Raw genomic sequence first — 13099 nt, forward strand, 5'->3', positions numbered from 1 at the left:
CGCTGGTATGTGGGGGTCTGAGCGGCTCAGACAGAAAAAATATTGAAGGCAGGATAATAATCTGAATGAACTGACGGCACTGATTACGTTTTTAGGTGTATTTTCTCACTTAAACACATATTAAAACTACTTTATTCCCAATGATCGCAGCAAAAATAGCTGCAAGGCAGAGAAAGGATAGTGAAGCTCCGCCCAACGCGTGTCAGACACACTTTTGCACCGCGCAGCCAGAGCAGCAAAGCTGCTTCAGCCGCGCGTCAGAACTAACTGGTACAAGCAGCAAAAATGAAGCAGCAGACGCGATTTTGCTGCGTCCGATGTGAACGTAGCATAACTGCACAAAGATTGCCACTGTGCTAGCAACGAGAATGCTTTTAACTGGGGGCGTGTAGCAGTTCTCGCCGTAAAGCAAGACTGACTCTCACGAGACTTCTGAGCCTGTGGGTGCGGGTCGAGGGCTCCTGCAATTGCAAGTGCGGTATTTCCCCCACAGACCACCAGGGCGGCCGAGAATACCTTTGTTCAATCTGAAATGACTCATTTAATCATCCAAAACGTTATGGAACACATTAATTAACTGAAAAATGTTGCAAAAAGGGTCCCAGCGTTCTCGCGTACCTCACTCATCTAGCGGGTCAAACTTCACGAGTAGTTTTCCGCAATTTCGGTAATAAAAACAAAACAAGCCGGTGTAGGTACCAGATTGACTCGGGGGCCTGCGCCTTTTGATGACGTCACAATACATAATTGTTTTAACGTTTGCACAATTGCGCAAAACATTTTGATTGGTCTGGACAGCTTACTAAAGTAATTATAGCGGGGTGTAGGTTTTATTCGAAAGCGGGATTGCGGTATGTAAACGGACAATTTTACGAAGAAATTCTCCATGGTCCCTGCGCCTTCCGATGACTTCACCAAATTCGCCATGGGCCTTGCGCCTCCCGATGATGTCACATTATGGCAACGCCACTCAAACAAACTACATTGAGCCCGCGGTCTGCATTTGTAACGAGAATAAATTCAGGAGAATGAAGCTAAAGGGATACAAAAAATAAACTTGTAATATTACAAAAACAAAAATACTACGAATACAAAGTATATTCAGAGATTAAAGTCCCTCTGATACTGTTTAAGTGACTGAGAAACTGCAGATTTGCCACATTTAAGATGGCGGACGCATTAATTAATGAAAAATTTATGTTTTAATGTATTATAGGTATTTGGTCAATTAACAGACAGTGCCAAACGATTACCGTTTATTGGCTAAATAAAATAGATTTGTGACAAATAGAGACCGCGGGCGCAATGTAGTTTGTTTGAGTGGAGTTGCCATATCGTTACGAGTGGCGTTGCCATATAGTGACGGGCGGAGTTGCCATATTATGACGTCATCAAAAGGTGCAGGCCCCCGAGTCAATCTGGTACCTACACCGGCCTCCTGTCTGCGGTCAGCTACAATTTGGGAGAGGAGCAGCGGAGCGTTTGCGGAGGGGGCGGAGACGTCTGGAGCCGAGGTATTGCATTGCACTGATTTTCTGCAGTATTTTTTTATGCAACGTTTCTACTTCTGTTATTTGCTGTTGTTTCTAAAAAAAAAAATGCACAACGATATATAAATAAATAAATTACCGATTAATCGAATCGTGGTGTATTCTTGAGTATCGAAAATAATCGAATCGTTGGGTCAGGAAATCGATACTGAATCGAATCGACATGATGGATGTGATTTACACCCCTAGTACTGACCAAAGGTCTGGACACCTTCTAATTCAAAGAGTTTTCTTTATTTTCATGACTGTGAAAATTGTAGATTCACACTGAAGGTGTCAAAACTATAAATTAACACATTTGGAATTATATACTCAACAAAAAAAGTGTAAAAAACTGAAAATATGTCTTATATTCTAGGTTCTTCAAAGTCGCCACCTTTTGCTTTCATTACTGGTTTGCACTCGTGGCATTCTCTTGATGAGCTTCCACAGGTAGTCATCTGAAATGGTTTCCACTTCACAGGTGTCCCCTGTCAGAGTTAATAAGTGGGATTTCTTGCTTTAAAAATGGAATTGTGACCATCAGGTGGATTCACAGCTAATTGTCCTACTGAATAGACTGTTAGAATTTGGATTATGCCAAGAAAAAAGCAGCTAAGTAAAGAAAAACGAGTGGCCATCATTACTTATAGAAATGAAGGTCAGTCAGTCTGAAAAATTGGAAAAACCTTGACAGTGTCCCCATGCGCAGTGTTCTTGGCTATATTTAGCTCTGCTTCGATACTTAGAATGTGGAAACTATCTAACAGTAGAGTGAAGTTAACGTTTCCTGTTTTAAATATATATATTACAGTTAGTTAAATGATTGAGAGCAGGATGTGCAAAAAAAATCAACCCCAGTCACCCAGTTTAATTCTGTCACATTTAAAGGTCTCATAGTATTCTACATTTGAAAATACAAAATATTAAGAATAGAGCCTCCAGCGCATTTTTCCTGTTTGAACATTAAATAAAAATCAATGTTGTGAAAGCAATTCCCTGAAATACAACAGCAGACATCCCAAGTTCCAAAAACTCATTTCAGAGAGATGATTATTCTTCTGTAAAATTAGTCCTATATTTTAGTTTTTTACTCGAGGATTCAACCTCTGCCGTTTCCCAGGATGCACAGCTTTGAGTGGTAACTAGATGACTGTCAGAGAGTAAACTGAAACTTATCGGACTGATCCAATCAGTTCTCTGATCAACCAGTCGCTTGGAACGCTGGTTGAACAGAGCATCGCTTTGGACAGAAACGCTGCACAGGTTTCACCAGCAACCTCCTCCCCACACCCCACACTCTCTTGTTGTCTTAGCTTAGCTCTTATCTTAGCTATTAACTTAGCTCTTAGCTAAACTCTTAGCTTAGCTCTTAGCTTAGCTCTTATCTTAGTTATTAGCTTAGCTCTTAGCTAAACTCTTAGCTAAAATGTTAGCTTAGCTCTTAGGTTAGCTCTTAGCTAAACTCTTAGCTCAGCTCTTAGCTAAAATGTTAGCTTAGCTCTTAGGTTAGCTCTTAGCTAAACTCTTAGCTTAGCTCTTCATTCAGCCCTTCAGCTAAACTCTTAGCTTAGCTCTTAGCTTAGCTCTTAACTAAACTGTTAGCTTAGCTCTTAGGTTAGCTCTTAGCTAAACTGTTAGCTTAGCTTTTAGGTTAGCTCTTAGCTAAACTCTTAGCTTAGCTTTTAGGTTAGCTCTTAGCTAAACTCTTAGCTTAGCTCTTAGCTTAGCTCTTAACTAAACTGTTAGCTTAGCTCTTAGGTTAGCTCTTAGCTAATCTGTTAGCTTAGCTCTTAGGTTAGCTCTTAGCTAATCTGTTAGCTTAGCTCCTAGGTTAGCTCTTAGCTAAACTCTTAGCTTAGCTCTTAGGTCAGCTCTCAGCTAAACTGTTAGCTTAGCTCTTAGGTTAGCTCTTAGCTAATCTGTTAGCTTAGCTCCTAGGTTAGCTCTTAGCTAAACTCTTAGCTTAGCTCTTAGGTCAGCTCTCAGCTAAACTGTTAGCTTAGCTCTTAGGTTAGCTCTTAGCTAATCTGTTAGCTTAGCTCCTAGGTTAGCTCTTAGCTAAACTCTTAGCTTAGCTCTTAGGTCAGCTCTCAGCTAAACTTTTAGCTTAGCTCTTAGGTCAGCTCTCAGCTAAACTCTTAGCTTAGCTCTTAGGTCAGCTCTTAGCTAAACTCTTAGCTTAGCTCTTAGGTTAGATCTTAGCTAAACTGTTAGCTTAGCTCCTAGGTTAGCTCTTAGCTAAACTCTTAGCTTAGCTCTTAGGTCAGCTCTCAGCTAAACTGTTAGCTTAGCTCTTAGGTCAGCTCTCAGCTAATCTGTTAGCTTAGCTCTTAGGTCAGCTCTTAGCTAAACTCTTAGCTTAGCTCTTAGGTCAGCTCTCAGCTAAACTGTTAGCTTAGCTCTTAGGTCAGCTCTCAGCTAAACTGTTAGCTTAGCTCCTAGGTTAGCTCTTAGCTAAACTCTTAGCTTAGCTCTTAGGTTAGCTCTTAGCTAATCTGTTAGCTTAGCTCTTAGGTCAGCTCTCAGCTAAACTGTTAGCTTAGCTCTTAGGTTAGCTCTCAGCTAAACTGTTAGCTTAGCTCTTAGGTTAGCTCTTAGCTAATCTGTTAGCTTAGCTCCTAGGTTAGCGCTTAGCTAAACTCTTAGCTTAGGCATGTCTGTTTGGATGCTGGGCATCCATGGCATCTGGTAGAGGGCGGACTCAGATAGGGGGAGTGGTTATTTGCCCTGATGACAACAAACAGTAAAGGGCATGATTTTGAAACGGAGCAATTACCTAAGAGATGGATCAAGGCAGTTTGAGAGTGGAAAGGGTTTTTTTTTTCATTGGTGAACCTCAACCATAGGTGTCAGGACACAAATATGGAATTTGCATAGTTTGGGTTAATTGAGGTTAAATAAAGGCTTTAGACTATTTCCACACGTTTGTTCCACACGTTTGTGCATTATGGGAAGAACTGGGCTTACCAGCCCTGTGGGTCTCCTTAAATAGATATCAGAACCTTTGCCTCCAAAGTAACATCCTGTTGTGGATATTTTCATGCTTATTAGAGGTGTTTACTGACTGAATCGCTGACCTTGCACATCCTGCAGGAGCTGACCAGTTGGGCTGCGACAGCCGATAAAGAGGTGAAGCATGAGGATGAGGTGGAAGTGGCAGCCATGACGCTGTTGAAGATGGAGCAGCAGCTGCTGGGTGGAGCAGAGAGACAAGCTGAGAAGCTGGCGCTTCTTCAGGTGCTGGCTGTGATGGTGGACTGCCTGCAGCATGATCAGCTGCTGAGGAAGACCTCACAGGTCAGTACAGAGATGATGGGTGGTTGTAGGGCTGAAACTAACTGTTATTTTAATAGTCAACGGACCCATTCACTCTTTTCTTCATTAATCAACTAAAAACTCATTTTTCATGATCTATGGTATCCATTAAGATATTAAAGTTACATTTCAGTTTCTTGTGATATGATTTTTAATCCTCTAGTCCACAACCCTATGAATGTCCTTTTATTGCCTCTGCTGCTATTCTTCATTATTTTATACATTGAAATACATAAAATATTGATTTTAAACAGAGCACACTTGATTGCTTTTTAATATTTTGATCAAAATCTATATTTTCTATTATTTATAGGTTAAAAGGTTCCAATCTCAACATGTTTGCTTTCCAACTCTATATCTGGTCTACAATTATTTGTCATTTCTTGTCGTCTGTTCTCAAACCCGAATTAGGTTTTCTATAATACACATCAGCTGAGCTCCACTGTCCATCCAATGTCGTTTTTAATTTACATGCAGTGCGATGTGTGTCTGCAGTTGAAGATCAAAGAGTTACGTTTTCTATCCTAATTATTATTAATTTATGAAACTACAACATTTTGAACCGGCCTTGAGCAGTTTGTTGAGGCCTGACAAAACTAAACCAAAACTGAGTCATAACTTTCTGAAAAGGAGCCCAACAGCACGACAAAACAGGTTGAGAAACCTGGAAACCAGGACTGGTGTCAGGACCTCCATCCCTGATGGCTCTATGTTGGACTACGGACAGTTTTTGCTGCAGAAGTTGGTTCTGTAAGCTTCTTGATCGTTGAGCAGAGTTCGCATTTTACGGACTGCTTCTAAATGTGTTGCAGGTTGTGGACTTCATGGCGTCCTTGCTCCAGAGAGCCTGTGTTGGCCTGAAAGGGCCCTCAGGAGCAAGTGTTAGGAACCCAGTGGAGAGTCAGACTCTGAGCATGGGGATGGGCCTGTTGGCAACTCTGCTGTCTGCACCTCAGGTACACGCCCCTGAAACTACGCATGGCGCCTTCACCTGCACCCATGCAGCAGGTCATCTATAACTTCTTGACATTGTATGGACTGAATTATGCAACAAATCTTCCTTCAACTCAACAGGTCAGCCCAGAGGACTACTCCTGCATGCAGCGCCTGCTCACACCTCTGGAGGCGCTGTCTCAGCAGCATCCTGATGTCGTCATTCAGGATCTGGCGTCCAACCTCAGAGTTGTCATTGCCACTCATGGCGCCTACAGGCCTGAAAACCTTGCAGATGTTGCTGGTCCGGACAGAAATGACAGCAGGTCCCAACAGGCCCCACAGCATCACTGTCCTACAGATGGGGGAGGGGCATCCAGCTCAAGCCAGGCAGATCCTAACGACAAACCTCTGTCTGACTGGATGCTAGAGGCGTGTGACCCTGATGTGCCCACCCGAGCCGTTGCCCTGAGAGTCATGACTCAGATGGTGCGACGCAGAGACCCAGAGGCCTTCCAGGCTCAGGAGAAGATCCTCACGGTTTGTGTCCTCCCTTTTGTTAGTCATTAATCATAACCTATTAATAAGGAAACCCAATGAATGCGTAGGTTGGTAGCACTAAAGGCTGATTTATACTCAGAAACCAGGTCCTCTGCTTGTGTGTCGCAGTTAACGCAGATATAGCCCCGCCCCTTCCGCAGACACTCTGCTGCACCTCTCCCAAATTGCACACAGTGCCGCAGACAGGAGGCCTCTGATTGGTCAATCTACATCCGCTCTACACTATGCGTATTTCCTGTTTGGTACCTTACCGGCTTGTTTCTTTTGTATGACCGCCATTGTGGAAAACGACTGGTGAAGATGGACCAGCTAGAAGAGAGAGGTGCGCGAGTACGCTGGGACCCTTTTTCCACCTGGATCCCCGCTCTTTTTCGCACTCATGTCCCTCGGTTGTCGCACAAACTTGCCTCCTCACCGCCTCGGCCGTATCTAGACCCAGAGCTAGTTCCTGTTGTCCCTCTTGTGTTGTGGCGTGGAATAACATAGCACGGATCACACTTCGATACTGGGCATAAATCAAAAATATCTGCGACAAGCTCACTGTGACACACTGCTGCTGGAGTATAACCAGCCCTTAAGGCTGAAAACTTCTAATCGGTAAGGACTAAGTCACGGTGGATGTGCACGCATGAGCGCTATGAGAGAAGTGCTGACACTAGGATGGAGCTAATCCCTTTAATATAGGGACCTCCTGATGTCTCGAGCCGTTGCTATTAGCTCTGCCAAGTCCTTTGTGTGTCAGACCTTATAGACATCGGCCACCAGTTTAACAAGAAATAGTTCTTTCCTGTACTCTCTCTGACACACGCTAATGTTCACACCCTCATGTTTGGGTTTCATAACAGAGAGATTCAGCCTTCCTTTACATTTGGGGAACGTTGTTTTTTATAGTTCTTTTCCTGAAGGCTGTAGTCCCAGTTTGTCATTCATAATGACGTCTGTAAGGCTGACGATAGTCTGGATTCAGAGCAGAAATCTGGATCGCCTTTTCTACACTGGATAGAGTTCTACTGTCGACCCATTAAGCCGGGCATATACTGTGCGATATTTTCAATTGTTGTATAAATAACAGTTGTATAAAAGTGTTTCTTTCTCCTGTTTAATGCATCAACTCATTTTTGTTAAAGTAAAACGACACTTCTAGCGAGAGTTAAAACATTTTTGCAAATTTAAAGGACTTTATTCATTTTTTTTTTCATTTCCATCAAGCTTTTCTGATGGAAGCGCACTTCCTGTCGTCTCTAGTTAAACAAACTGAATTCTTTGAGATAACTCCACCAGTACTTATAAACAGCAACACCTTGCAGCAAAAACTAACCAACGCAACCAAGAAAAAAGGTGCTGATTCTAATGACAATAACCAAACCGGTAGCCCTCACTGGGAAACTCTTGGAGCAAAGCTAAAGAACAAACGATTCAGCCGAGATCTGAGAATAGACATGACTGAGTGAACGCCACGTCTAGAGGATAAAACCTGGCTGAGACTTAAGAGAAACATGTCTTCCACTCCAAGTAACGACAGGTGCATAAATCCATTTGTTCACAGAGCAAAGGATAAGGAATGAGCATCTGAGGTTACTGAGAATATTCGTTTCCACTAAAAAACAGGTTTGCTGCTCTATAGGATACTAACCCTGAAGGGAAGAGTCTGTTTGCAGACAACAGTCAAAGATATGAGAACATTCAGCTTTCTACTAAACAGCATCATTTAGGGATGCACAATATTGGGATTTTGTCCGATATCCGATATGCCGATATTTTAAAACTATAACCAATATCGATACCGATGTTAATGCTGGACAAAAATAAGTAGTCATTGAAAATAGCAGTTTTGTTAACCATTTCTGACACTTTGAAAAATAATATACTCAAATATATTTTCATATGCTGATATCAAATTGATTTTTAAAAACGCGGTATCGATCTATTTTACTTTCAAAATCTCGTGAAATAGATCGATACCGCGTCAATATATCAACATATAAAAATATGGCAAAATTTCGTGACTTTTCAGGGGATTTCGTAGCATAACGATGACATATAGCAATATTTCATTAGTAAAGAGATTGATATGGTGTTTTTAAATGGCAATATATCAGCATATGAAGATATTGTGATATTTTAATCTATCAATATTTTTCCCTCGTCTTTAGAAGTTTTTAAGTCTGTAAAAAAGAATTTTTGAGGAAGAAGAAGAAGTAGTATTTTAATTTTTTTTTTAGACTTTAGAAACTCAGAAGCTGATCAAATATTGGATTAAATATCGGAGGGGTGGCCGATGTCCGATATTCAGTTTTAAGGCCGATACAGGCTGATACTGATAGAGGGCAGATTATATCGTGCATCCCTAGCATCATTACAAACTAGCTACTAAACTAAGAACAATAACTGTAACTGATTATGGTGTTCAGATAATCAGATTAAATACTTCCACCCAAACAACAGAAATTGGGATTGTTGACTTAAGCATGCTGTCTGGACTCTCAAAGAGGATCACATAGAGCACAGAATTACATCCAACCTTGAAGAATTTAGTCAATGTTTCTAAAAGGAAGTCAGAATTATTCAAGAGAGGCATGATTGGTCTGCTTAACACAGCGGAACAGAGACATTTTAAAGTGTTCATTGGTTGACATCTGAAAAAGCTCTCAGTAGAAGATTAAATCAACAGCGGGATTCAACATAGATGGATCCAACGAGTCCCCTCTGCAAGATCAGATGGCTTTATTCATAACTTTAATATCTTCTGGGAAAATAGATACCTCTTCAAAAGAGATGGATTTCACCTGAAAAGGTCAGGTGCAAAAGTTTTGGCTTCCAACATTTCCTATTCCCTGAGCAAAGTACACGATGTTCAGTTTATGTGCGTGCGTCCGTCTGTATGAATGAATGAATGAATTATATATCTCAATAATTAATCAGGAAGGAAAGGTAATGCCTCAAGTGGAGGGATTTCTTTCAAAAGTAGCAAATCAATGGTTATTTACTCCCTCCAGTGGATCCAAGCCTCATGAGAGTAGAGTACTCGTCTGTGTGTTTATATTGGGGCTTAATGGTCCCAAATCTTCTTGTGCAGGCTTTTAGCTAGGAACATTTCAAAAGACGTATAACTCGGTGTATCCCATTTAGGCTTTGCGTGGCGTAGGGGGGACCGGGGAAATTTAAACTTTCTGAATGCAGGAAAGTTAGTTATACGTCAGCTTATAAACACCTAAATTCGGCCAATCATATATCAACGGTCATCTGTCAATCTATTTTTTTCCTTCAGAGTATCTTGATTCTTATGTTGCAGCTAATATACGCAGCGGTTGAAATAAGAAACCAGAATAATTTCCTTTCACACTGAGTTCCGTCCCAGTGTTCACTGGGATGGACGTCTGTGTCTTCAGCAGGCGTAGAGCTAACAGAACTGGCAGCGTTGCGAGGCAAGGGCTCAAACATGTACGGCTGTAAGCCTTCTACACCAAATCAAGCTTCTGCGGCCCTGGCGTCCTCTTCCACAACATCTTCATCCCCGCTTTCCTCCTATAAATAAAAAATGGATGACAGAGGAGACTCATCCACGACCTCCCACACTAAACTCTCCTCCTCTTGCATGTTTCCTCTGTCCATAGCGTTCCTTGACAGTGTCGTTTCTAAGTCACCAATTTAGTGCTACTTGGTCCCGATGGAATTTCGCATTGGGAACCTACTAGCACTAAGTTGCTAACTGGTTAGCAAGATGCTTCTGAGACACCGGCCACAATCAAACTTGCTTGCGAACCTTCAACCACAACAATCCCGCCCCCATCAAGGGGGCAACAGTGGCATTAGATGTAGGAGTTTGCCCTGAAATCGAAGGATTGACGGTTCAAGCCCCGACTCCGACTTATAGTGTCGTTGTGTCCTTGGGCAAGACACTTCCCCTGCATTGTCTACTGATGGTGGTCAGAGGGCCCGGTGGCGCCAGTGTATGGCAGCCCTGCTTCTGTCAGTGAGCCCCAGGGCAGCTGTGGCTACAATGTAGCTTGCCACCATCAGTGTGTGAGTGAATGGGTGAATGAATGTAGTGTAAAGCGCTTTGGTCAAGTCTCCTGACTTGAAAAAGGCGCTATATAAGTACATGCCATTTACCATTTGATAATTGACCAATCACATTCACTTCATTCCCTCGTGTAAAGTCGTACACGACTTAGGAGAATTCGGAAATGTGCGGTTTGAACTGCCGCTTCCCTGCAACTTTAAGTGTATACAGATGTTTGTCCTGCTTCTGTTCAGTGGCAGAGAGCGGCTTTGCTATATTTGCTGTGATAAATGGGTAAAAAGTAGTTTTGATATATTTAATGCAAGAAAGTCCACCTAAAACATCATCTGCGCAGTAAGTTCATCAAGATTACGATCCTGCCTGAAAATATTGTGCGGTGCGCTGTCATGGGAATCCCCAGCAGCAGCTGCCTACTGTCCGTGGGAACTGGAAGTAGATGTTAGCCTTTTTTGGCAGGCACCAGAATAATAGAGGCAAATATATTTTTGCCGGCAGGTTTCCACAGTTTCAGTGCAGTGATAATAGCGACCTGCATCAGCAGCGCTGTCTGTCTTCATGCCTGCTCCCAGATCAGCTTCTCAGATTTTTGATCAAGCATCCTGAAGGTCAATTTTTCCAATTCCAGTATCTGCTTCTTGTGAAATTCTGAACATTTGAGCAAAATTTCCAGGAAAAAAAAAACAGGGCGTACAATTTGTCATTTGTTTACGGCCGTATGCATTGCTAGCTAAAAGCCTGTTCTTGTGCTGTACTTTCACAATGTGTGATGAGAGTAGTTAAGATGTGTGTATTAAATAAAACTGCTCATATGAGTGTTTATTGGATATGCCGTTTTGTTTGACAATCTTTAAAATCTATGAATATAAAACAAAGAGGAACAAAAACAGCTGTTTTATAACAGCCTCAAATACTTTATGTATTTATCTATTGAAACAATAAAAACCTGAAGCCTTTATGCTCCCTCTGCATGAAACATTGCATCTATGACCAGTTTCTGATATCACAACTGCAACATTACCATTTTAAAGTACGGCTGGTGTAAAATATTGGGTTGGAAACCACATTACAGCTGGTATGCATTCACTCACTGCTTAGCAGAGACACTGCATTAAGCCAGATTGGTAAGACGCCAAAGCTTTCTGCAAGAGGCGACGGGTTGAGTTGGACATTCAACAGTAGATAACGTTCAGTCATATATCAATTGTTTTTTTGTCTGTGAAGACGGGTGTTGGAAAGTTTGGGTTCTGAATAAAATCATCCAGTGTCGCAATTTGTAAATGGTTGATTTGACGGTTTTTAAGATGTCTAAAGAAAAGCTTCATGAAAAAGCTGGAGTTCATCGTGCAGTTTTGGGATCCAGGATTTTTTTCAGGATTCAAGAGTTTTTTCTTTGATTTTTTTTTTTTTTTTTTTTTGCTTCGTAGTCTTAACCTGAGCGGAGGCAGGTTTCTGGTTTTATCTTCACCCATGGGATATTTATGATGGATAAACCAGTCAGACCTCCTTCCCACCGCTGCTCTCCTGGGAGCTTGTTAGGGTGGTGTTGTTGAGAAAAAAGACCCTTATTTGGGATTCCTTTTAATCCAAAACCCCTGCTGATGCTACTGATACGCCTAATATTGATTTTTTTTTTTTCTAGTATAGCCTGGGATTCTCCACACAGTCCATCCTCCTTAGATCCATCATCTCCATCTGTATTATTCTCCCTGATGTCTGTTTCTAACATCTGTTGGTGGACTGCATAATTTCCTTTCTCTCCGTCTTCTTTCCAGCTCTTCCTGGAAAACCTGGAGCATGAAGACTCATTTGTCTACCTGTCAGCCATTCAAGGTGATGATCAGCTCTGATGCAGATAATATTCATATTGATTAAAGCTCTGATTGTTGGAGGCCAAACTGTTTTCAGGTCTGGCTGTTGTCGTGGATTCCTACCCCGGTCGGATCCTTGAGAGGCTTCTGAAAGATTTTCAGCATGGCCCGTCGCTCCCGTCGTCAAACAAGGAGAGCTCTCTGGAGACTCGGCTGAAGGTGGGGGAGGTCCTGATGCGGGCGAGTAGAGCCATGGGTGAGTGTTTGGGTATCTTCTAATGCTGCTGCAGAGGCGTTTCTCACTGACCAGAGATGAGACAATATGTCCTGATCTTAATCGAGCTCTTGTCTTCCAGATATCAAGAAACTCAATCAGATGAATATAAGTTTGTAAAATAAATGAATATCTGTTGCTGCTGGTGATGTAATGATGAATCCAATCCCTCCCAACAAGTCCCAATGTACCAGACCTTAAAGGAATAGTACACCCAAAACATGATTAGCCTTCATTTTCTACTCACCCCCATGCTGAACAACACTCTGGAGTACTTTTTTGATATCTCAAATGCATCTGGAGATCTGGGAGGCTTCTTGCTGTCTGCTGACATTCAAATCATGGAGGTCTATGGCGCCCGAGGCAGAAAGGTCCATAAAAGTCCACAAAAAACGTGTCAATATTCCTCCATACTGCTCGTCCAATGTATTCCAAGTGTCCTGAGTGGGTAGCGTCCATAATTTACTCGAAACGAAGTCATTTAGAATGTTTTTAGAGCATAAACAGTAGTGTATAGGATTTCCTAAAAGCGCGTTCACGAGTCTACGGAAACTGCGGCAGACCAAACCAGACGAAAGTGCGCATTCAGCGTCTGCTCTTGATAATGCAAGCGTAGAAGAAGAAATGTGCTGTTTACCTGTGCAAAGAAAGA

At 42.0% G+C, this 13099-nt stretch overlaps 1 protein-coding gene across 1 annotated transcript in view; it reads left to right on the top strand.

Moving 5' to 3' along the window:
* Nucleotides 1-13099, top strand: part of tango6 (transport and golgi organization 6 homolog (Drosophila)) — a 58579-nt gene that overhangs the window by 20196 nt on the left and 25284 nt on the right. Inside the window, exons 11-15 of the mRNA XM_038270227.1 lie at nt 4626-4829; nt 5660-5803; nt 5922-6320; nt 12138-12195; nt 12271-12429. Of these exons, the coding sequence (XP_038126155.1) occupies nt 4626-4829; nt 5660-5803; nt 5922-6320; nt 12138-12195; nt 12271-12429 (964 nt within the window). The remainder of the gene's footprint in view (nt 1-4625; nt 4830-5659; nt 5804-5921; nt 6321-12137; nt 12196-12270; nt 12430-13099) is intronic.

The sequence above is a fragment of the Cyprinodon tularosa genome, unplaced genomic scaffold (genome assembly GCF_016077235.1).
Source record: "Cyprinodon tularosa strain WSP-4 unplaced genomic scaffold, ASM1607723v1 ctg756, whole genome shotgun sequence".
In the NCBI taxonomy this organism is placed as follows: domain Eukaryota; kingdom Metazoa; phylum Chordata; class Actinopteri; order Cyprinodontiformes; family Cyprinodontidae; genus Cyprinodon; species Cyprinodon tularosa.